The following is a 26095-nucleotide window of genomic DNA, read 5'->3' as shown; positions in this document are numbered from 1 at the left end:
GCTGTGAAGCGGTTTTTTTTTCCCCAATGCAAAGATCAAGTGTAAGCAAGATGCCAGATCGCGAAAGGGGATCCTCCCAATTGCTGAGGGTCCAAACACAAGCTGCTGAGCCCCGACCTTTGCGTCCAGGTAGGTGTTCAATTGCAGTACACGTTCCAACGTCCTCTTCCCTAACCCCAGAAGACAGAGCATCACATGCCCTGAGAAGCAGCATTGCGTTGAAATTACAGCCAGTCCATATTGACGTTTGAATTCCACGTGAACAGTGGTCCTAATCTCGTGTGCCTACTTTTCCCCCCAGTAAGAACCTTGTTCACCAGAGGATGTTTGCAGGATTCCGACTATCACCTCGGGAAGAGTGTTTACTGTTTCACTCACCAGCAGCAACTGAAGGGATAACATTTTAATGAATTGGCAGCGAACAAGATGTAAACGCAACATTTGGAGGCACGGGTTGGGATATTGAGTTCCTACCACCCAACGAGCTAACATTAAACTCGTTTCATTCGTTCTTAGACCGCAAGTGTCAACTTGCAGATGGAAATGACAAGCACTTGTCCTAATGGCCTGCAGCGAACTGAGCTCCTCTTGGCTACGACACCAAGTGGCTTCCTTGGGAAAGAATTGATTTTCAGGAGGACTCGGTGAGGCAGTGAGCACACATGTATTGTGGGGGGGATCACAATTCGCACGCGATCTCATCGCCCAGTCCAAGATTCCTCAGTGTATCCAATCTATGTGTTATTATGTGGAACGAACGTTGACATGACTTTCCAGCTATTAAATCCTGAAGAGGCTGGCGTGGAGGGCTGAAATCAGCTACACTGTTCTTCAGAGAATTGCTGCAGCCTGCGGAATATTAAACTTGGTCCCTATAACTTTTTTTCGGGATGTACTTGCATCACACAAGCGGGAACGTCTTTCATCTCTGCTCGTCTCCTGACGTTGGCGGAAAGTTAGTGAGATCACGGAATCTGCTGAGGTGTCACTCTCTGTCAGATAGGCAGAATTAATGCAACAACCGGAAGCCTAACAACCTACTGTAAGTGATAAGATTTGAAACAAAAAAATCGCCTTTTCAATTTCCAGAAAGTAAAACAAAATCCTGCGAAATTTGGGACTCTTCCTTATATCTCTCCCACTATATATAAATGGAAAACAGATTCAGACATGTGGGATCAAGGCATCTAACAGAAGAGGAGTGTAGAAGTCGCTGGTTATGGATTTAACTAGTAAGTACCCTACCTGCAGAATGTTTTAACCGTTAATAATGAAGCATTTCATTGTTTGCTCTCGTTACCAGGTTAAAGTTGTAGCCAGAAAATTACGTTTTGCTCGTTAGCGATTTGAATTTCTCAGTAAGAGGAGGCACTTCGGTTTCATTTAGACCGTTAATGTTGGCTCCTGAAGAGAGATTGTAAAGTATGAATGTATTGCGAGCAACAACAAAAACGGAGCTGAAAGTATACATTGCCGTGGCATCAGGGGCTACTTGTAACTTCCTATACTGATTTTCAGGTCATTTGCTCCTCTTAATGTGCCTTGTACAGACCAGACTCGCCAAGATGATCCCGTCACGCCCTCTGTGTGACAGTCGCATAATGGACAGATACATAAGAGAAGCGAAGGAGCTGCTCAATGCACCGGTAAGAGTTCTCGCAATTCTGTTACTGAGCTGGCCGCTGTGCATTTCCAATCATTTAATCGCACCTTTCGAGTTTCCCATTCGTATACCCTGTAGGAAAGTGAGCCAAAGCCTGCTCACAGTGACACCCGAGTGAGAGAAGGGAAGGGTGCAGCAGCACGTGTTGGTCAGAAAGTGCGCGTTAACCTGTGTGTCCGTGGCCAGGGTTCACTATCATTGAATCCGCCAGCAACCCCGGCTCAAACCGTGAGGCTAGGGGGCGGCAAAGGGGCTTCTTGTTCAAAGCACCAAGCTCTCTCGGATGTGTTAACCGCAGCCCAGATATATAAACCGCAGCCCAGATAAATAAACCGCAGCCCAGATAAATAAACCGCAGCGGTGGGATTGTTGGAAGCCCCACATTCCTTTGCTCAAACGCAATTGCCAAAATAAATAGGGTTTTTAGTGTCTGTGAAATATATGAAATGTTAGGAGCGGCCAGCTGGTAAAATGCAAACCAGGTGAGGGAAGCAGCGTGGAATCCGCGGCCGGATCGGACACGTCTTCACATTTCAGTGAATTCAAGATGTGCTTCGGGGGGGAACAAAAGGGGGTGCGAGTGGGTGGCACATGCAGCCGGTCCTTTCAATGACTCCTCCTCCCCTCCCAGTTGTGGTGTCCCAGCACCGTTCACTTTGCACATGTCCATATAGAAATCTATCAGAGCTGAGGCTGACACATCTGCTGCTTCAGCAATATTGGTTCAATTAACTCCATCATTCCCGGTTCCAGCGGATTTCCTATCCCCACTTCAAATGTGCCCTGCGCCACACGGTTTTACTATTTTGATCCACAGAAATATGTCCAGATTTGGGCATTGTTTTCATTCGTTCCCTGGAAGCTGATTTTCGTTGGGGTGAGAGAGAGACATTGACCAAAGTGAACGCGGTTTTGCTCCAGGTTCACCTCTCCTGTCATCATTCCCATTTACCCTTCAAACATCAATCTGGGTTCATTTCATTGCTGTTACTGGGAGCTTGCTGTGCTGTGTTATCACAGCGGGTACCATTCTGGCCGCCCAGATTACGTGCTGAAGGTTGAAATGAAAATCGCTTATTGCCACAACTAGGCATCAAATGAAGTTACTGTGAAAAAACCCTAGTCCCCACATTCCGGCGCCTTTTTGGAGCCCAATTTCAGAGAGATCAACAGGGAAATCTCTGCTGACATCCCAGTGCAGCCCAGAGGGAGGAGGTGTTACACTGCCAGAGCTGCCTTCCTTAGGCTGTAACATTAAAGCTGAGGCTGTCTGGGCATTTGAGTGGGTGTAAAAGATCCTATGGGAGAAGAGCCAGGGAGTTATTTTCCCCTCAATAATCAATATTACGGAAAAAAAAGTAGTTCAGTATTATCACTGCTGTTTGTAGGAGGTTGCTGGCTGCCACCTTTCCTACAGTGGTTAGCACCTGTTGCTTCATAGTGCCAGGGACCCGGGTTTGATTCCAGCCTGGGGTGACTGTGGAGTTTGCACATTCTCCCCGTGTCGGCGTGGGTGCTCTGGTTTCCTTCCACAATTGGGTTAGGTTACGGGGTAGGGCAGGGAAGTGGACCTGGGTTGAGGGGGGCTCGTTCAGAGGGCTGGTGCAGATTCAATGGGCTGAATGGCTGCTTTCCCCACTGCTATTTTATGGGTTCTATAATTGTAACAGTGACCACAATTCAAAAGCACTTAATTTGTCCTGAAGCACTTTGGGACACGCTGAGATTCTGCTCTTATAAATGCAAGCTGAAAATGCTCAAAAGACTCCAGAGATCTGGCAGCATCTTTCGAGGGAGAAACGGAATTAAGGCTTCAGATAAGAGCCCTGAATGATGTGTCCCAGCCTGAAATGAGAATGGTTTCTCTAGCTGCCAGACCAGTTAGTTTTTTCAGTGCAGATCCAGTAATGTGTGCTTGTATATAAATACACAAATCTTCTTTTCACAATAGTGGCAACACTTCAGAAATACTTCAGTAAGATAAACTGAAAGTGCTGTTTAAGTGGAGAGAGAAACATTTAAAGGTTTAAAGTTGATGACCCTTCATCAGAACTGGAAAATGTCATAGCTTAACGTTTTATTAAGCAAGTATATTTGTATGTAAATGGTAAGAGAAGAAGGAGGAGAAGGAACAAATGTCTGATGGGTTGGAGGGCAGGAATGATTAAATAAATCATATGGATGATAGTGCAAGGTTCAATGGAGGTGATAATGGGATAATTACAAAAACAAAACATGGGCCAGAGTGGGTGTAAATGTTTACTGCAAAACTATTGGCAGCACTTGGTGTCTGAGAGTAGTTATGGTCTAATATGAGGCTCTGATCCTTATGTTTGCTCAATCCCAGCTGGGGTAGAGGTGCAGACACTATTATACATCAGGATCCCCAAACCTGGCAGGAGAAAATCGCCTTGGCGTCGCACTCCAGGTTGGCAACCAGTCAAGCCTGTTGCAAATTGTATGTGTGCCGGCATTAGGTGAAAATAAATTTAAATTGGATATGGATTCCATCCCCTGGCAACCCCCGCCAACTACTGCCACCAGCAGGCCCTCTTCATTTCTTTGGATAGTTTATCACTATCCACTACCTGGGTTTATATCTAAAAAATAATGATGAGCCAACTAGTAAATGGACATAGCAGAGCCATAACCCAGGTCTTTAGGCGAGGAGGAAATTGAAGGGGAATAATCCACACCAAGTAAAATTGCTGACTCAAAACTCGAGGAAGTAAAGGTTAAATTCAGGTGGTGTTGACATTATTGCATGTGGAGGCTAATATTGGCATGTCGAGGTACTCCGATGTCAGTGAAGATACTGTGCAAATACAGCTTATTTATTTTATTCCCTCCCCCGCCAACCCGCTTCTGATCGACTGACAATATGCAGCCAAGAGGCAGACAAATGACCTGCTCTCTCTCTCACACACACACATAATTTCTCAGTAAGAATGAGAGTGGTTGAGCTCGGGTTATGTATAGTTTTCCTCTTTTGCTCACTGTGAAATTGTCTCTGTTCCGATTACTGCTTCGGAATGATGGTACATCTGCAATTAATTACTCAGCACACTAGGAATCATGGACACAAGCTGAAACTCAATTATTCTATAACACAGTTCCAACAAACTACCTCACCACTTCTTAACCATTATTTTAATAGCCTATAGATGTATTCATGCTGCAGCGTCAGGGAGGCAATTTCATACTGCTTCAATTACACTGCAATTCAAGTGTAAATATGAGCAGAATTCAAAGTTGGATCCTGACCTAATGCTGGAGCAAAGTGGACTGTCTTCCTGCAGGAGGGAGTCTTGCTCCACTTCACTTCAGAGTCAGTGAACGTAATTACAACTTTAATGTGGTTCTGAAGGGTTAGCAGACTGAGCACCATTCCTCCTCACTCTTTGAAAATGTAATGTTTGAATAGAGAACAGATGTTTATCAGCTGATTTTCATCCAGTGTTGCCAGTAGAATGAATCATATGAAGTATTTAAATAACAGTACTTTGCCAAATACTTCTATATGTTGACTGGAAATTCAACAACCTTAATTGAAGTCTGTTTATGTAGGATCGATATCCTCAACTTTCAAAAAGCATCAGTATGTTTATTTTTCTTTTTAAAATTTCCAATTAGAGGCAATGTAGAATGGCCACTCAACCTACCCTGAACATCTCTGGGTTGTGGGGTGCGACCCATGCAGACATGGGGAGAATGTACAAACTCCACTTGGACGGTGACCCGGGAGAATGTGCAAACCCCATTTGGACAGTGACCTGGGGCTGGGATCAAACCCAGGTCCTTGATGCCATGAGGCGCAGTGCTAACCACTGCGCCACCATGCCGCCCATCAGTATATTTCTGATCAGGGTACTGGTAGATGGATACATATGCTGAAGTATTTTGTTCAAAAGTACATCTGTAAGAGCATATAAGTAACAGTATATGGTTAACATGACATAAATAGTTTTAGTCATGTCATGTGTGCTCTGCCCAAAGGCAGGTCCTTGGGTCATTGTCTGTTGATGCTTCCTCCTGAGCCATTTTCTTGACAGATTTTGTCAATGGTAATTCGTCATTGCCTTCCACACTCTGGGCAGGGTGAGGATCGCCATCTCAGCCGGAAAGAAATCAAACACATGTCATTGACATTCCAATCCACACCCTAGCCGTCTAGTCAACTGAGCTAACCAGCTCCTACTTAAAAACCGTATACGTCACAAGTTTATGAAAACAGCAATAGAGACCTTTAACATGATTACTACCAATTTTGCCTACTTGCTTTATCGTCTAACTATAATTGTGCTGCAGACTTCTCGCAAATTTGTGAGATTGTAAAATGTTAGCTGACCAGGCAATGTGTGAATTACTTACTCCAACCAGATCTCACAAGCAAAGTACCCATATGGTCCCCTCTGAGCAATCTGAAGCAGGAATTCAAGAAATTCACACCAAGCTGGTGGAACCTTTGAAAACAAATTACATTCAGATATTAGCTGGAAATCTAAACTCAGGATATCATATGTTAGGCAGCTGAATTAATACCTTCTGCAAATGAATTGGGTTCGGATTGTCTCTTGAGTGGAAACCAGAGAGATTGCATATGCTGTCTGTAGAATTGAAAGTTTAATTGGAGCTTTGAATTAGCTATTTAGTAAACTGTAGACAGGCCTGATATTTATCCCAGGGATAAACATTTGACTGAGATCAGTCGAGCAATAAGAAAAGTAGTTCTGTCACTCTTATGTTGAAAGAGAACTATTAAAAAAGCAGCAGTCACTGTGAAATTTATTTTGGTGGGATCAGGAGGAGTGTGATTCCTTGCATTGCCAGCCCACTAGTGGCTCATCCTAGGTGCATTTTGATGCCCCCAGATCCAGAGTCGCCTGCCCCCTTCCCTCTCCTAGGCACCGACTGTCAACCGGCCCAGGACGGGAGCCAGATGATTTCTCGTCCTGTCACAGAGTTGTGCGGGGCCCTCAGTTTGCTCCCTGTAGCTCGCTGCTGATGTGTAAATGAGGCCCAGGCCTTCAAAATAGCAATAATGAGCGTGGGGGTAGAAGTATTCTGCCTGCTGCCCTCCGCTTGCATGTTACCATCTGAAGTGAAAATGTGCCCTGCAATATCTAAGTGTGATTGCCTTATGATGAGTGAGCTGTTTGCATTTAAGGTGACCCTCTAGGAATAAGACTATTTCTTTAAAATTTAATTTTTCAATTTTGTTTTTCAGTGTGAAAATGATCACACTTTGCAATTAGTACTCTGAAATATTTAATTAGCCTGTAAGACTATTGCGTACCTATGAGGTTGAATAGGAATCAGTCTGTATTGAAATGCTTGTCTGGTATACTGCAGATGCCATTCTGAGATTGGTTTCTGTATCACGTGATGCACAGCAATCTAGCTGTGTAGGTACTACAACTGTGCAGGCCGTAGCACCCTAATATTAGGAAAGGGAAACTATGTTATAGACTTGCAGCTGGATTCTCCATCGGCGCGATCTTCCGCTTCACCGGCACCACATTCCCACCCGCGGATTTCCCAATGGGGTAGGGGTGCCCATAATGGAAAATCCCATTGGCCGGCAGCTGGGATGGAGGATCCTGCTGCCGACGGGGGGCGCGCCACACCAGAAACCGGGTGAGGTGGGACGGAGAATCCCCAGTCCTGATTGCTTGCTAGAAGTGTAAATGTTCGATGAGGATAGGGTTTTGGATTGGCTGTGTTATACTCCATGAATGAACAGCTTGGTGATCATCACTATCAAGTCACATACATGAATAAGTGCCCCGTGAGTGAAATGCCTGAAAGTATCGAACGCCATTGAAACTGTATGCCGGCAACAAATAAATCCCCTTTTAAAGTGGAGGGAAACACGTATGGCTCTGGACTGGGGTGGCAAAAGCTGCCAAAATTAATCTTCAGAGTTTGGGGGCAACAGATTATGAAAATATTTCACATTATTAGTGAATTAATCCAGGTTATTGGAAGGATGTTTCACTAACTGCTCTTTTATTGGTGATGTACAGCTATTTGTTGTGAATGGCTAAAGTGATTAATGCCTCTGTAAAGTAGTTCACTTAACCCGACTTGAATTAGCGTATTTTTCAAAGGTTGAACCATTTTAATCAGCCCATCATGCTCTATGTGCAGTCCAATCCTGTGACAGAGACTGGCAGCTGGAAACAGGGCATAAATTCAACTATTGCTGCAGGCCTAATAGGCCTATAACAGCAATAATAGTTCATAGCTGCTGTGCACAAAACACATCCAGAAAGCCGACAGCCTTGAATCCTCCTGTTGGACTAAAAGATGACACTTCTTTTTTGAAGCCTCCTTGTCACTGCTGCCTACAGCAGCAACTCTAATCTGAGGGCAGTTGAGTTCAGGTATTAAGATCCTCTGATTGGGCAGCAGGGTGGCACAGTGGTTAGCACTGCTGTCTCATGGCGCCGAGGTCCCAGGTTCGATCCCGGCTCTGGGTCACTATCTGTGTGGAGTTTGCACATTCGCCCCATGTTTGCATGGGTTTCGCCCCCACAACCCAAAGATGTGCAGGGGCGGTTGATTGGCCACACTAAATTGCCCCTTAATTGGAAAAAATGAATTGGGTACTCTTAAGTTTATGAAAAAAAATGATCCTCTGATTGAAGCTGGGACTCTGAAAGTGAAGATCCATGGGAAAATGATTGAGGTGCCATGGATATGCCATGCCTGTCTTATGTTCATGGCCCCGAAATTCTTGAATGAACACATTTGGCCGGCCCTTGGATCAACCCTGAAAGGATGAGGGCAACACAAAAAAGCTGGGGGTGGGGGGCTGCTATTTTCAAGGTTTAGATATGAATTAAAGTCATTTGAGTAGAACACCAAAGGGGACTCTATTTGAACCATACTCCAGTAAGGAAGCCAATGTTCTTGGGGAAGAAGAGAAAGAAAGAACATTTAAGAGGAAACATTTTCACAACAAAAGGCCACTTTTACAAATTTGCACTCAGATTATATAAAATTCCTTGCTGAGCACATCAGTGCCATCAAAATGATTCCAATGGCCTTTTCTGTTTTGTCTTTTTATGCAGTGTAACCGGATATTTCAATTTCCTAATGCAATTCCTCTTCCAAATACCGGCCTTAATCTGAGGATATGGAGGTCCAAAAGTGTAAGTACCCAAATTATTCAAATATTTCTTTTTACATTTGTTCATGGGATGTGAGTATCGCTGGGTAGGCCAGCACATTGACCATCTCTAATTGATCCAGAGAAGTGGTGGTGGTGAGCCGTCTTCTTGAACCGTGACAGTCCATGTGGTATAGATACATCCCCAATCCAGAAATTGCCGCACCCCTAGCCAAGCTGTTCCAGTACAGCTACAACTCTGGCATCTACCTGGCAATGTGGAAAATTACCAATGTGCATCCTGTACATAAGAAACAGGACAAATGTAACCCAGCCAATTATCGCCCAATCAGTCTACTCTCCATCATCAGCAAGTGATGGAAGTAGTCATCAACAGTGCTATCAAGCAGCACTTACTCAGCAATAACCTGGTCACAGATGCTTAGTTTAGGTTCTGCCAGGGTCACTCAGCTCCTGACCTCATTACAGCCTTGGTTCAAATATGGACAAAAGAGTTGCATGCCAGAGGTGAGTGACTGCCCTTGACATCAAGGCAACATTTGACTGAATATGACATAAAGGAGCCCGGGCTAAACTGGAGCCAATGGGAATCGGGCGAAAAACTCTCCGCTACTTGGAGTCATACCTGGCACAAAGGAAGGTGGTTATGGTAGTTGGAGGTCAATCATTTCAGCTCCAGAACATCACCACACAAATTCCTCAGGGTAGTGTTCTAGGCCCAACCATCTTCAGCTACTTCATCAATGACCTCCCTTCCATCATAAGGTTGGAAGTGGGGATGATTGCATATCACTGCACAATGTGCAGCACCATTCACGACTCCTCAGATAATGAAGCAGTCCATGTCCAAATGCAGCAAGACCTGAACAATATCCAGGCTTGGGCTGACAAGTGGCAAGAGTCATTCATGCCACACAAGTGCGAGGCAATGATCTACTCTTACAAGAGAGGATCTAACCATTGCCCCTTGACATTCAATGGCATTACCATCACTAAATCCCCCTACAATCAACATCCTAGGGGTTACCATTGATCAGAAACTGAACTGGATGTTGTCAGGGCCTAAAGCCTTTGCTGTATCTGGTGCCTTTAGCCATTTCTTGATACCAAATAGAGTGAAACAAATTGTCTGAAGACTGGCTAAGATAGTGAGGACCTCAGGAGAAGGTCAAGGTGGATAATTCCTCAGCATATCCGGCTGAAGATGGTTGCAAATGCATCAGTCTTGTCTTTTGCACTGACATGCTGGATTCCCCCATCATTGAAGATAGGGATGTTTTTCAAAGCTTCTTCCTCCCGTTAGTTGTTAAATTGTTCACTACTGGATGTGGCAGGACTGCAGAGTTTTGATCTGTTGGATTGTTTCACTCTGTTTTGTCACATACTACATCTACACTTTAGCTTTACCAGGTTAGCATCTCACTTTTAAGTATGTCTGGTGCTGCCCCCAGCATGCTTTTCTATGCTTAAAACCAGGGCTGGTCTCCCACTTGAGGGTAATGGTAGATTGAGGGATATGCTGGGCCATGAGGTTACGGATTGTGTTTCAGTACAATTCTGCTGCAGCTGATGGCTACAGTGCTTTATAGGTTCCTAGCTTTGAGCTGCTAGATCTTCTGAGTCTATCCCATTTAGTACAATGGTCGTGCTACACAATATAATGGACAGTGTCCTTGATGTTAAGGTGGGGCCATATTTACTAGGGTTTTGGTAGGATTGGTATTCCTACCAATACTGTCATGGACAGATTCATCAGTGACGGGTAGATTTACGAGAGTGAGGTCAAGTAAGCATTTTTCCCTTTTTGTTGGCGCTCTCACTACCTGCTACAGGTCCTGTGTGGCAGGTTTGTCCTTCAGGATTCAGCCCTGCTCGGTCAGTAGTGGTGCTACCAAATCACTCTTGGTTCTAGGGTGTCAATTAGCTCAGTTGGCAGGATGGCTGGTTCGTGATGCGGAGCGATGTCGACAGCGTGGGTTCAATTCCCCTACCGGCTGAGATTCATAAAGGCCCCACCTTCTCAACCCCCCCAGCTGAGGTGCGGTAACCTCAAGGTTAAACCACCACCAGTCAGCGCTCAAAGGAGAGAGCAGCCTATGGTCCTCTAGGACTGTGGCGACATTTACATTTGCAGGTGATGAGCATTGAAGTCCCCTACCCAGAATACATTCTGCGTACTTCCCAAGTGATGTTGGACATGGAGCAGCACTGATTCATCAGATGAGGTGAGGGCAGGGGGTGGTAATCGCCAATGGGTACATTGCTTGCAGGCTTAAATTAACCTGATGCCATGAGACATCGTGGTGTCCAGAGAACTCCAAGAGCCATTTCCACCTCTGGTGGATCTGTCCTGTTGGTGGGACAGAATATACCCAAGGTAGTGATGGTGGAGTCTGGGACATTGCCTGCAAGGTAGGTTTATTGAGTACACCTATGTCAGGCAGTTGCTTGACTAGTCTATGGGCAGCTCTTCCAAATTTAGCACCGATCCCCAGATGCCGATGAGGTAGGTCCAATAGGAAAAGTATGCTTTGGTTGTTTCTGGTGATTAGGTCAATACTCTGTGGTCTGTCCAGTTTTATTTTCATTTGCCTTTCTGTAATGGTTTGATAAGCTTAATGGACCATTTCCGAGAGCGGTTAAGACTCAACCACGTAGCTGTGAGTCTGGAGTTGCAAGTAGCTTTGGGTAACCATAGAATCCCTGCAGAGCAGGAGGAGGCCATTCGGCTGATCGAGTCTGTACCAACCCTCTGAAAGAGCACTCTACCTAGGCCCCCGCCCTATCCCCACAACCTCGTAACCCTACCTAACTTACACATCTTGACACTAAGGGGAAATTGTAAAATGGCCAATCCACCTTACACGCACATCTTTGGACTGTGGGAAGAAACCGGAGCACCGGGAGGAAATCCACTCAGACACCGGGGGAGGGCGTGCAGACTCCGAACAGACTGCGACCCAAGGCCGGAATTGAACCCGGGTCCCTGCTGTTGTGAGGCAGCAATGCTAATCACTGTGCATATTTTCTCCCCTGAAGGGCAATGCAATAGTGAACCAAATGGGTTCTCTACTATAATCCAGTGGTTTCATGATTATTATCAATGAGTAGCATTTTATTCCAGCTTTATTAATTGATTGAATTTAAATTCCCCATTGGTGGGATTTGAACGCATGTCCCTTAAGCATTTGTTTGGGCCTCTAGATTATTGGTCCAATAACATTACCATGTTCCCGTTCCCCAGAATTAAAAGATTTGTCCAGTAATAAATTGTGTAATTAGTACAGGGCTTTAAAATAATTAAATTTGTCACCAGCACTCATGGCGGGATAAGATTCAACATGTTTACAGATTCTAAGAATTGGGCATCAACAATTTCTCTCAACATTAAAAATGCAATTTCTGAAAACACAAAAAAAGGTTTGACTGAATTTTTATCCAATTTCCCGCAAAACAATCTACGCTGTCAGTTCTCCAATAACTTTGACTGCTTCAACAGATACACTTCACAAGTAGAATGTTACACCTGAATTAACTGCTGTGGGAAGAAAAGTAACAAATTACTTCATAACATAATGCTGCTCACTTGGCCCATGCCTAGGCAATAATAGTATCCTGACTGTCCTATTGTCCAATAAGAGGGAATTAATTGCAAAGTGAATTTAATTCCCTAACCAAGGGGAAGTAACTGGATGCAGTATTGCGGAGTTCACATGGTGTTAAGTTAAAGTTTTATGATATCATTGTATAATTTTATATCATGACACATATTCTTTTATAGGAACACTATTCTGGAATCAACAATGCAATGAGCCCATAATTATACACTTCCAGGGCTATTAGTGGCAGTCTGATTGCTGCCAAACCAGCTCACAAGCACCTCACAAATGGAACAGCGTGTATTGATGGGCAAAACTAATTACACAGTGTACCTATAAACTGTAAGGTGAACTTGAGACCTGAATTTCCTGTTTAGGGTTGGGACCAAATGAAGATCCTGTCTCTGGAGAGAGATTAAAGATAGTCTGTGAAGACCAGATAATAAAATGTAAATTCAAGAAAAAGGTCCAGGACCCCCCTCTCCAGCCACGCTGGCCTCATTTAACTGGCGGTGTTTTTGATACAGTATGGAGCCTACCTGCCAACTGGAAAATTCCAGCCAGCACAAGAAAGGGGACTTCATAGGCTCCTTAACTGGGCTACTTGCCACCTTGTCCCCATCTTGCCTTTTTTTCAAAATGTCTCTGGGTCAGATTGACAATTTCCAGGCCCACTCACTTCCGGTCCTGCCCCCATTTGGTCTCAACAATCTAACGCAAAAATCTAGACACTTAAAGACTGATTTCTTTGTAATGTTATTTTATTTTGCAGAAACGTATGAAAAATGAAGAAATTAAGGCAGGCCTTATTATGCTTTCTAATGCAACGCAAGCAGCAAAACAGTTTATCACTAATAATTCCACAGTGCGACTCTTAGATAAGATTTACAGAAATACTAGGACCTTTATTCACATCCTACAACTGATGAATGTGCCGGTAAGTATTCAAGTCAGAAATTATCCAAATCATATGTAATGTGGAACTTATTGGCAAGTTAGAAACGATTATCTTTGGTCTTTCGTCATTTACTTTATCAAAATTGAATCGGACTAAGGAAACTTCCTTAATAGCTCTGTTGGAAAAAGACTATCAATAGCCTGGGCATATTGACCTGATCAGAAAATCCCTTGCACTTGATTAGCTGACCTTAGTTAGGATGGCAATCAATCACTTTAAATCTCTAGTTCTCAACCCTTCTGCCAATAATAATAATAATCTTTATTAGTGTCACACGTAGGCTTACATTAATACTGCAATTACATTACTGTGAAAATCCCTTCGTCTCAACACTCTGGCACCTGTTCGGATACACTGGAGGAGAATTCAGAATGTCCAATTTAGCCAACAAGCACGTCTATCAGGACTTTTGGGAGGAAACCGGGGCACCCGGAGGAAACCCACGTAGACACGGGGAGAACGTGCAGACTCCACGCAAACAGAGACCCAAGACAGGAATTGAATCCGGATCCCTGACGCTGTGAAACAGCAGTGCTAACCACTGTGCTGTAAGAAGAACTCTCTATTTACTCTGACCAGACTCCTCGTGATTTTGAAAACCTCTGTCAAATCTCCCTTTTTCTCTGAGGAGTACAATCCCAGCTTCTATGGTCTATGCCTGTACCTGAAGTCCCTCATCTCTGGGGCCATTATCATATCTTTTCTGCTCCCAAACTATCACATCTTTTACTAAAGTGTTGTGTCCTGAGTTAGGCACAGTACTCCAGCTGAAGTCTAAGCTATTTGCTTTTGTGCTCTGAATTGAATGATCTCAATCTTAGTGACAAAGAATTCCATGAGCTCCTCAAACCTGTTGGAGATGAGGGTAGAGGTGATGAGGGATGTTTAAGAAGACAGTTTGCAGTTATGAAGAAGAATCCATGGGTTGTATTTAGATTTCAGGTGATCCTGGAATAGTGTGCAATTTTGGCACGTGCAGGATTTGTTACTTTTCTATGTAGTCCAACCAAATTTGACAGCGAGTGGCTAAACTAGTTGTTCACCATATTAAAATGTGCACCATAATTGCAACGTTTGTAGAACCTCACAAGAAACAGAACTGGAGTCGAATTTCAAACTTGAAAATAACCTTTCTTTGTCTTTAAAGCTTCCTGAGGGAATTTTTAGACTGAAAAATTGTTTTAAGTGTTGCCATGAATCTTTTCAAATGTTACTATTTCCAATAGTAACAGTAATTTTGCAACCAAAAGCCTGTATCTAATTTAGACATAAAAGAGAAGTTGAATAATCTCCCTGTCTCATTTAATATACCAGAGTTTCTGTTATCCACCACGGAATGAAAAAGAGTTTTCAAAATATTTATGGAAAGTATTTCTTAACTCATGAGCTCTAATACATTCTCCAATGATATATATGTCAATGTTCAAAGTTGATGAAAGAATCATCACCTCCTGCCATTGGTGGGGTGGGTGGCAGGTGAGGACGGAAGAGATGGTGGCATATGGAAGGGGGAAAGCGGTTGGTGGAAAACACAAAGGGGTTGGCTGCAGAGAGGGGAGAAGGAAAGCATGCTGGGAAATGAGCAGCAGCTCATTCCTTTCTGTCTTCCACCCACATCTCCTACAGACCCCCCACTTTGGCTGTTACATCCGCCATCTCCTTTGTCTCCTTCAGATCCCCAACCCCCACCCCCTGCTTCATGTCTTCCATGCGCACCATTCTTTCAGTCATCTCCAGTGATGCAGGCAGCATTGACTGTTCTGTAAGTGCTCAAAAATCCTCCCTCACCAGGTGCACACCACATTTATGCAGTTGGGAAACTGAATGGCATCATTTCTTGCTGGTGGGTTGGAAGATCTGATCGGGGGTGGGGTGGGGTGGGGTGGGGCGGGGGGGCACACAAATCTGGTCTGTTGAGATTTTAATGAACATGCATGAGATGCAAAATATATCCTCATCGAGCTTCAGGAGGAAAATCAATCGGCTATGAAAGTCAGGAGAGGAAGAAACTGATCTTGTTTCCTAACGTTGGAACACCATATCTACTGCCCCCATCATATAACATTTTTATGCATTAATCCAATCCCTAATAACATATAAAAATGACAAATATTTTGATCCTGAAATTACACAATAGTCTAGTAGAATACAAGTCCAATGATGCGGTGGCATCTTGGTATTATCACTGGACTAGTTATCCAGAGTCCCAAGGCGACCTGTGTTATGAATCCCTGAGTGTGCCAGGGGCACAGAATGGACTCTAGGTGGAGGACTTCTGTGTCCATCACCAAGAGTGGCTCAGTAGCACCACCACACACTTAGCTGGCTGTGTCCTCATCTAAATATTGATTGGGTCTGCGACAGTTGTTGTGGGAACCAACAAGAGGGGAAAACATACTTGACCTCATACTCACCTGTCTGCTGCAGATATATCTGTCCATAACAGTATCGGTATGAGTGAGCACCGTACTGTCTATGTATAGACAAAGTTCCATCTTCATTTTGAGGATACCTTCCGTCGTATTGTGTGGCCGTACCACTGTGCTAAATGGAATAGACTTTGAACAGATCTGGCAACTCACTGGGCATCTGAGGTACTGTGTGACATCAGCAGCAGCAGAATTGTACTCAGCCACAATCTGTAACCTTATGGTCCAGCATAACTCCCTGCTCTACCATCACTACCAAGTGAAGATATCAATCCTGGTTGAATGAAGATCTCAGGAGGGCATGCCAGGAGCAACAGCAGGCATACCTAAAAATGAGGCGTCAATCTGGTGAAACCATAACCCAGGACTACTTGCATGCCAAACAGCATAAGCAGCAGGTAGACAGAGCTAAACAATTCCACAACCAACGGATCAAATCTAAGTTCTGCAGTCCTGCCACATCTAGTCATGAGTGGGGTGGACAATTAAACAACTCACTGCAGGAGGAGGTGGCTTCACAAATATCCCCATTTGCAATGATGCAGGAGTCCCAAATAACAGTGTAAAAGATCAGGTTGAAGCATTTGCAACAATCGACTGGTTGGAGTCATACCTGGCACAAAGGAAGATGGTTGCGTTGGATGGATGTCAGTCATCTCAGCTCCACGATATCACTGCAGGAGTTCTTCAGGATAGAGTCCTAGTCACAACCATAATCAGTTGCTTCATCGATGACCTCCCTTCCATCATAAGGTCAAAAGTGGAATATTTGCTGATGACTGCATAATGTTCAGCATCATTCACGATTGCTCAGATTATGAAGTAGTCCGTGTCTAAATGCAACAACACCTGGAAAATGTCCTGACTTTGGCTGACAAGTGGCAAGTAACATTTGTGTCACACAAGTGTCAGTAAATAACCATCTCTAACAAGTGGGAATCTACCTATCAGCCCTTGACATTTAATAGCATTACCATCACTGAATCCCCACTATCAACATCCTGGGGGGGGGGGGGGGGGGGGGGGGGGGGTCACCATTGACGAGAAACTGAACTGGACTAGCCATATAAATACTGTGACTGCAAGAGCAGGTCAGAGGCTAGGGCTGCTTCAGTGAGTATATCTTCTGACTCTCCAAAGCCTGTCCACCATCTACAAGGCACAAGCCAGGAGTGTGATGGAATACTCCCCACTTGCCTGGATGAGTGCAGCTCCAAAAACATTTCAAAAAGTTCAACACCATCCAAGACAAAGCTGTCCTCTTGATTGGTACCCCATCCACAGACATTCACTCCTCCACCACCGATGAACAGTGGAGCAGTGCGCAATATCTACAACGTGCACTGCAGGAACTGACAACGGCTCCCAAACATCATCTTCCAAACCCACGACCACCACCATCAAGAAGGCCATGGTCTGCAGACACATGGCTACACCATGTCCTGGAAGTTCTTCTCCAAGTCACTCACTATCTTAACTTGGAAATATATAGTCGTTCCTTCACTGTCACTGGGTCAAAATCCTGGAACTCCTTCTCTAACAGCACTGTGGATGTGCCTACACCACAGGGATTTCAGCGGTTCAAGAAGGCAGCTCACCGCCACCTTGAGAGAAATTATGAATGGGCAATCAATGTTGGCCTAGCCCACAAAACTCTTCTGAAATTCCCATTTAAAAAAAATAAATTTAAGTGTACCCAATTCATTTTGTCCAATTAAGGGGCAATTTATCATGGCCAATCCACCTACCCTGCACATCTCTTGGGTTGTGGGGTGAAACCCATGCAAACACGGGGAGAATGTGCAAAATGCACACGGACAGTGACCCAGAGTCATGAGGCAGCAGTGCTAATCATTGCGCCACCGTGCTGCCCTGAAATTCCCATCTATGATGTCAGATGTTTTTTTGTCCTGTGTAACTTTAAAGAAAGGCTCTAAAATAATGCTTCAGGACACCAAAGAACAAAGACTTAGTGCAGTATCGTCCTGCTGTTCTCGCCAATGGGATCTTCCAATTCCGCCGCCGTTCACCCCCACCCTAGGTTTCCCAGTGGCATGGAGTATATTCAATTGGGAAATCCCAATTCAGCGGGACCAGAAGATCCCAATGGTGTGCCACTCCCACTGCTGAGAAATACACCCTGGGGAGGCCAGAGACTCTCACTGTAATATCCCACACGGAACCTAAGGAGTGGGAATTCTTGTCCACCCTGGGCTCCTTGCGGAGTAAGAGTATCCTCACTTGGGGAACAAGGTATGTCACTTAACCAATGTATAAAAGGTCATCCAGTAAGGCACCAACCAGAATAGGAACCCGGTACGGATCTACCAGGTTGTGTACATATCATTTGTGTAAATAAAACTTTGTTTCTTATTTTAATCAGTATGGACACCCCGTGTCCAGATTAAACTGGCGCCGAAGATGGGAGTTGAAGATGGTATGCTCCTGTAAGGCACAAGGGTTGTTGTCCCTGCAAAGGGACAGGCTATTGTCTTGAAGGACCTTCACAACAGACATCTCGGGGTGTACAAAATGAAGAGGCTGGTGAGACCCTACGTTTGGTGGCTGGGTTTGGACACAGATGTCGAAGCGTTGGCTAGCAGTGCTCCTTCTGTCAAGAGCCCCAGAAGCTCCACACGGTGGCACCCCTACACCCTTGGGGAGTAGCTGAGGTGGTGTTGGGCTTGTGTACACACCAACCTCATCAGCCCCTTCTTGAGTTCAGTGTTTCATCATGGTGGGCACCCACTCAAAGTGACTGGATGTCCACAAAATGGCGGTGGTCACGTCCCAGGTGACCATCGAGTGATTGTGCATCTTTTTTCACCCACAGAATCTCCGAGGTACCCGTGATCGATAACGGGTCCCTTTCACGGGTGAAGAGTTTACCGCTTTTGTGAAAAAGAAACCGGATTCGCCATGTCCGCACCACCATACCATCCGGCATCAAATGGTTTGGCATTGAGGACCATGCAGATGGTTAAATGGGGGCTCAAGAAACAGATGTCTGGCTCAATAGACACGAGAATAGTAGGACTTTTATTCTGATACAGGACCACGCCGCTCACAGTAACTGGGGTAGTTCCCGCTGAGATCTTAATGGGTCATAGCCGCCTTACATGACTGAGTTTGAGTCTACTGGATATCGGCGCAACTGTGCACGGTAACCAGGATTTGAAGGCGTTGCCCAGTTCAATGTTGACCTCTTCAACGCTTTGCACCAGACGGCACGGTGTTTGTTCACAACTTCACTGATCTGGCTCTCTGGGATTGTCAAACAGGACCAATTTCTTACCAAGCTCGAGTCCCAGGGCAACTAATAAGATGGCACCTGGATCACATTCGCTCATGGAGGTTGCTCCTTTGTAAAGTTACTCGAAGGAACAATCCTTCAGCTCCTGTGACACCTCCAGTCTGTCTTGACACCAGCATACCCGACCGTTGTGTCCTCTGACTCCGAAATGGAGACGCATTCCTCTAAGGTCTCAGATGCCAACCCCATCGTTCAGGTGCCAACCGACGATCATCCGCCACGACATTCCTAATGCAGGCGACATTCACCAGCGAGGTACACACTGGCTGATCCGGCACAGCAGCTGCATGATGACTTGCTGGAGCCGAAGAGACTCCGACGTCCTCCATTGCTTGTCGAAGGGGTGTTCGGACTTGGTGGAGGATGAATGTAATATCCCGCATGGAACCTACAGGATGGGAATGCTTGTCTTCCAGGTGCTCCTCACGGAATGCCAGTTCCCCCGCTTAATTAACCAATCTATAAACGGTTGGCCGATAAGGCTCCAACCAGAATAGGAACTCAGTAAGGATCTACCGGGTAGCGTACATATCATTTGTGTAAATAAAACTTTGTTTCTTATTTTGCTCTGTCTGGACTCTCTGTGTCCTTCTTAAACTCACCCTTGATGTATTTGTCTGAATTTTCTATCTCTGCTATTTTCATGGAGGCACCAATCCTTTTGAAAGCAATGGGTTAACATGCTGGCTTATAACAGCAAGAACGACTTGCAGGCAAATGTGTTAAACATTTGAATCCTAGTATTTAACAGAGTGACTTCAGGGCCAAAGTATTTCATAGTAATTTTGAAGGGTGCTGGAGTGAACAACACTATATGGAGACAACAAAGTTTTGACAGTAAATGGTGAATACAATCAGCTATGAATTATTTTCTTTTTTAAAGCTGTAACTATCATGACAGGCATTGTTTTCTGTTCAAATGTTTTAAACCTTACTAAAACGTATAAAATGCAAAAGTCAAAAAACTAGCTTGTAGGGTTTAACGTTCTGCTGATATTTTTAATGCTGCCAATATTGACAGCACACAATGTAATGTGGAGCATTTGTAGTTGTACGCACCAGCAAGTTGGGGGGACAATAATCACCCGACACTTTGGGCTGGAATGTGTAATTTGATGCAGTCAACACTCCCAAGTGGGACTTGTCAAGAGGCCCAACTCTGGGGCTTTTTCACTACAATACTGTGGGATGTTAACCACAGCCCTGACATTCGGGAGAGCTGGCGCTAAAGCCTCTGAAAGCAAATGACTGTTTCATTACACCACCCTTGCAATTTAAAAAAAAATTTAGAATACCAACTTCATTTTTTCCTATTAAAGGACAGTTTAGCGTGGCCAATCCATCTACTCTGCATATCTTTGGGTTGTGGGGGTGAAACCCACGCAAACACAGGGAGAATGTGCGGACTCCACATGGACAGTGACCCAGAGCCGGGGTCGAACCAGGGACCTCGGCACCATGAGTCGGCAATGATAACCACTGTGCTGCCCTACACTACCCTTATAATCAATAGAGAAATGCGGTGTGTATTTTGATGCCCATGCTACAGATTGACAATACTACATTGAATTTTGTTGCTGAAGTTCTCAACATGGCTAAGTGTAGAACTCCAGTATATTCTTTTTTTTTTAAATAATTTTTATTAAAGTTTTCACAAAATATCAACAACAAAAATATAAAGTACAAAATGCAAAAAATGTGAAGGAAACTCAGTAACAAAAATAATAAATTAACACCTGCCCAAACACATAGCAAATATATACACCCAGACAAAACCTCCAATATATAGAAGCAAAACTGAAATAAAACCCCCTTTTCCCCCCCACCCCCGGGTTGCTGCTGCCACTGATCGTTGTCTACCATTCTGCCAGGAAGCCTAGGACCGATTGCCACCACTTGAAAAACCCCTGTACCGAACCCCTCAAAGCAAATTTCACCCTTTCCAATTTGATAAACCCTGCCATGTCATTGATCCAGGCCTCAACGTTTGGGGGCCTCGCATCCCTCCACTGAAGAAGAATCCCCCGCCGGGCTACCAGGGCTCAAAGGCCAGAATACCGGCCTCTTTCGCCTCCTGTACTCCCGGCTCCTCTGCAACCCCAAATATTGTGAACTCCCAGCCCAGTTTGACCCTGGACCCTACCACCCTCGACACCATCCTCGCTACGCCCTTCTAAAATTCCTCCAGTGCTGGGCATGCCCAGAACATATGGGTGTGGTTTGCTGGGCTCCCTGAGCACCTAACACACCTGTTCTCACCCCCAAAAAACCGGCTCATCCTTGTCCCGGTCATGTGTGCCCCTATGCAACACCTTGAACTGTATGAGGCTAAGCCTCGCACACGACGAGGAAGGGTTGACTCTCCCTAGGGCATCTGACCAAGTCCCCTACTCGATCACCTCACCTAGCTCCTCTCCCACTTACCTTTCAGCTCCTCCACCGAGGCCTCCTTCTCCTCCTGCATCACCTGGTATATTGCCGAAATCTTCCCCACTCCAACCCACACCCCCGAGAGCACCCTATCCTGTACTGTGTGTGGCGGCAGCAGCGGAAATCCCACCACTTGCCGCCTAACAAACGCCCTTACCTGTAGGTACCTAAAAGGCATTTCTCAGGGCTGGGATCGAACCTGGATCTTTGGCATTGTGATGCAGCAGTGCTAACCACTGTGCCATCGTGCTGCCCTCCACTCCATGCTTTTAATTATACTTGGAATTAGAAGTTATTATTAGGAAAATATCAACAAGCTTTCCAGTGTCGCAGTGATTATGTAAAATCATAAATGGATGGAAATACTCAGCAGGCCTGGCAGCATCTGATGAGAAGCAAAGTGAATTGGACTGAATTTATCCTCTGGTGTGAAGTCACGGTTCAGCCTGACGCTCCGGAAGCTAGTGATTCTAAACCCGTTGGACTTTAACCTGCTATTGTAACACTTCTTACTGTGCCCACCCCAGTCCAACGCTGACATCTCCACATCTTGAATCTAGGTGGCAATCAGTCGAAAGTTGAGGTGCTGTTCCTCGAGTTTGTTTCGAGCTTCATTGTAGCAGTATGCCAGGCCAAGGACCGAGTGGGAGCTCGGTGAAGAATTAAAAGACAGGCAGCTGAAAGCTCAGGAGCATGCTTGCTAACTGAACAGGGGTGTTGGGCAGCAGGGTAGCATGGTGGTTAGCATAAATGCTTCACAGCTCCAGGGTCCCAGGTTCGATTCCCGGCTGGGTCACTGTCTGTGTGGAGTCTGCACGTCCTCCCCCTGTGTGCGTGGGTTTCCTCCGGGTGCTCCGGTTTCCTCCCACAGTCCAAAGATGTGCGGGTTAGGTGGATTGGCCATGCTAAATTGCCCGTAGTGTCCTAATAAAAGTAAGGTTAAGGGGGGGGTTGTTCGGTTACGGGTATAGGGTGGATACGTGGGTTTGAGTAGGGTGATCATGGCTCGGCACAACATTGAGGGCCGAAGGGCCTGTTCTGTGCTGTACTGTTCTATGTTCTATGTTCTATGTATAGTTGTCACCTTGTGTTTGTTTAGTCTCCCCAAAGTAGAAGAGACCACATTGTGAGTAGCGAATCCAGCATACGAAACGGAAATACGAACGAGTGCTCTTTACCTGAAAGCAGTTTGGGGCCTTGGACAATGGGAAGAGTGGAGACAAAAAGACAGGTGCTGCATATTCTGTGCTTCCATGGAAAGATGCCTAGATCAGAGAGGCATGCTGGGAGTGACTAAGGAGTGGGCCAGTGTGTCATTGTACATCCACTTTCAGTGATTCCCACTGGTTTTTAGTTTGTGTGAACATTGACTAAAGAAATGATTAGATACTTGGCTCAGGGTCTTCCTGTTTAAGCCCACAAAGAATGTTTACTGGGTTGAGGAAAGATAAGGCTGCTGACATTCAAAGAATTGTGCTTCTCTGTGAGCCATTGCTCTGGAAAGGAAGAAGGGTGAAAAAGGGAGAAACATTTTCACTTAAAGAATACAATTTGCTTATTCACAAAATTTAATAAGGTCTTTCAGTGATCAAAGGTCTTGGAAATATGTTCTTGGTTTTTAGCATAGGACAATAATAATCTTTTAGTGTCACAAGTAGGCTTACATTAACACTGCAATGAAGTTACTGTGAAAATACCCTACTCACCACACTCCAGCACCTGTTCGGGTACACTGAGGGAGAATTCAGAATGTCCAATTTGCCTAACAAGCACGTCTTTCATGACTTGTTGGAGGAAACCGGAGCACTCGGAGGAAACCCACGCAGTCACGGTGAGAACATGCAGACTCCACTCAGACAGTGACCCAGGCCTGGAATCAAACCTGGGACCCTGGTGCTGTGAAGCAACAGTGCTAAATACTGTGCTACAGTGCTGCCCTTGGACGTTCTGAACTCTTGGACTAGTAAAAAGAAATGCAATTGCAGCATTAACACAATAACGAGTACTCTTTATTCAATTCACTATGACTGTCATGACAACCTGGGCTCGTCTGTGGTCAATTCCAGGCCCACTCGACCTGGAGTTACAACACAGGAGAAATTAGATTTTATTTAAAATACCCAAGGTCCTTGGTTGAACCCAATAAACTACAGTCACCAGGTTTGTAACTTTAAAACACAAATGACATTTTATTATGTACAGTAGTCTAATTAAATGGACAGAAAATGTAACTATCTACTATCCCTTTTCCAATCCCCTTTTTCTCTACACATAAACACAGATAAAACCACAGAGGGGAAAGGGTGGTGGAAAGGGAAAGAAAATATTAATAAGAATAAAAGAATAAGGATCTTTGATGCACTGGGATGACTTCCAGTCAATGTCTTTCTGAAGTTCAGGCTTTTGTTTTGGTACTTCTTCTTTCTAGGCTTGAGATGGTTTTCTTTGACAAGGTTGTCTACTTTCTCTGCAAACTCGACATCATTTCCGGTCTACAGCAAAGGCTGCCAGGCACTCACTGATTTCAGAATAATAGAGCAGTTCTTTCACTTCAGCAAGCAGGAGAAAGAGAGCTCCTTTCACTTCCAAGGTCTAAACACTTCTGCTAAATTCTCTCAGAAAGCATCACAAGGAAACCAATCACTGACGATTATCAGGCAGAACGCCACCAGTTGCCAGTAAACCAATCGAACCAAGACCCATAATAAGCTCCAAAGCCGGTTTCTAAGATCCATTCAGTGCCAAAGACTCCCTTCCAAAGACAAAATGTGGGAACACAGTGTCCTGCAAAGCAGACTGTGTATTCTGCTAAAAGGGACATCCCAATTCTGGGTCCACAGACCAAAAATAATAAAATAAAATGACTTGCTTTACTATTAATGTGATTCAGTACAGCTTGCTGATGTTATGTTTACTCTGTTTGTAATTGATCGTCCCTAATATAACAAAATTAAGCATTTTTAGCTATCCAACATCAATTATGCTTTATGGGACTGCTTCATGAAATGGGGTCAAAATATTTCCTATTTTAGATATAGGGAGGAAAATGAATTGGAACAGATGTTACACGTTAAAACCATAATAAGCTGTGAGTGGTTTTCTCCTGGCTGACTACTTTGCTTATCCTAGAAAAGTGGCTCAAATGTTGGTATTTTTATTGTTTTAGTTGGAATTGGAATTGTTCTCTTCTCTTTCAAATGGATACAGTTCAGCACTGTGGAGCAGTGAGGCACAGCGGCCTCACGGTGCCGAGGACCCGGGTTCAATCCCGGCCCCGAGTCACTGTCTGTGTGGAGTTTGTACATTCTCCTGGTGTCTGCAGAGGTCTCACCCCCTCAGCCCAAAAAAGATGTGCAGGGCAGGTGAACTGGCCACGCTAAATTGCCTGCAAATTGGAAAAAAGAATTGGGTACTTTAAATTTGAATTAATAAATAAATAGCTACAGTTCAATTTCAGTCAGGAGATTTAATTCTGCAAAGGCAGAACTGCATTCAGCACATTCCACGCGGACCATTGTCAGTTCTGTATCATGTTGCTGAGTTCCAACAGGCCTGATGGGGAATGCTGGTGAAACTTTGTCAAACCAGCTCCATGTCATAAACTACTGTGCTTCCTTACAGGACACATCAACCCAGCTATACGGACGTAGGAAGCCTTTCATGGGAAGAACTGTGCAGAACGTACTATACACATACACTCGCTTGATGCGCGGAAAAATTAATATCTTTTATCGAGAAATGGCAGAAGAATATTGTAAACCAAGACAAAGGTGACAATGACCAGTTTCATGCATGTGAGTGCACTTTGTGGAGTTCAGCACTGAAGTTTTGAACTATCGTGTGCAATGCAGGAAAAAGAAAATGCAAGTTCTAGGTTCAGGACAAGTTACCAAACCCAGTTCCTGTTTGTCACAGTGCCAACAAATTCCAAGATATCATTCGGATGCAAGAGGATATGGCAACAGTTCAAGTTATGGAGAATATGTTACCCATAACTGGCTACGAATCAATTTACATTGGCAGCTTTCCATTCATTTTGACAGCTTTTAGCCCAAGTGACTTTGTTATGGTTTAATGCTTTGTATAACCTGAACAACATAAGCATACCTTCATCAACCTCAACCAAAATGAGACTATTGCAGTTTATCATTCAGGATAATGTTTTTTTGTGTTGAGTCAGCTCTATATTATATGTAACATGTTATTAATGATTGGGAGGAAGAACTATTGGGTTATTAATAATGAGCATACAATTTATTTGCATTATGACCTTTGCCAAGTATTTCAGTAGAATCATATGTGCATCCTACAAACTGAAAAGGCAAATAGACTTTTGAATTGGTTACCCTCACTTAATAGGCATAAAGTGGCAGAGCTGATTAAGAAATGGACGGAAATCAATCACATCTGATTTCTGTATATTTAGCCCCCATCCAATTTTTCAGTCAGCTTTTGTACTGACACCAGATGTGCCTGCCTGTTTACAGTTAATTATTTTAAATTGGGGGGCAGCATGGTGGCACAGTGGTTAGCACTGCTGCCTACGGCGCTGAGGACCCGGGTTCGAA

The 26095-nt window shown here is 44.5% G+C and overlaps 1 protein-coding gene across 1 annotated transcript; it reads left to right on the top strand.

The window, feature by feature from the left end:
* The first annotated feature begins 975 nt into the window (after positions 1-975).
* Positions 976-26046, top strand: LOC119976544 (erythropoietin-like). The gene is made up of 5 exons (XM_038817117.1): positions 976-1232; positions 1519-1646; positions 8740-8820; positions 13170-13334; positions 25149-26046. Exons 1-5 carry the CDS (start codon positions 1220-1222, stop codon positions 25299-25301), a joined length of 540 nt encoding a protein of 179 aa, XP_038673045.1. The 5' UTR covers positions 976-1219; the 3' UTR covers positions 25302-26046.
* The last annotated feature ends 49 nt before the right edge of the window (positions 26047-26095 follow it).

Source organism: Scyliorhinus canicula, chromosome 13 (assembly GCF_902713615.1).
Source record: "Scyliorhinus canicula chromosome 13, sScyCan1.1, whole genome shotgun sequence".
Lineage (NCBI taxonomy): Eukaryota > Metazoa > Chordata > Chondrichthyes > Carcharhiniformes > Scyliorhinidae > Scyliorhinus > Scyliorhinus canicula.
Note: the sequence above shows the minus strand (reverse complement) of the source record. Positions and strands in the feature narration are given on the sequence as shown.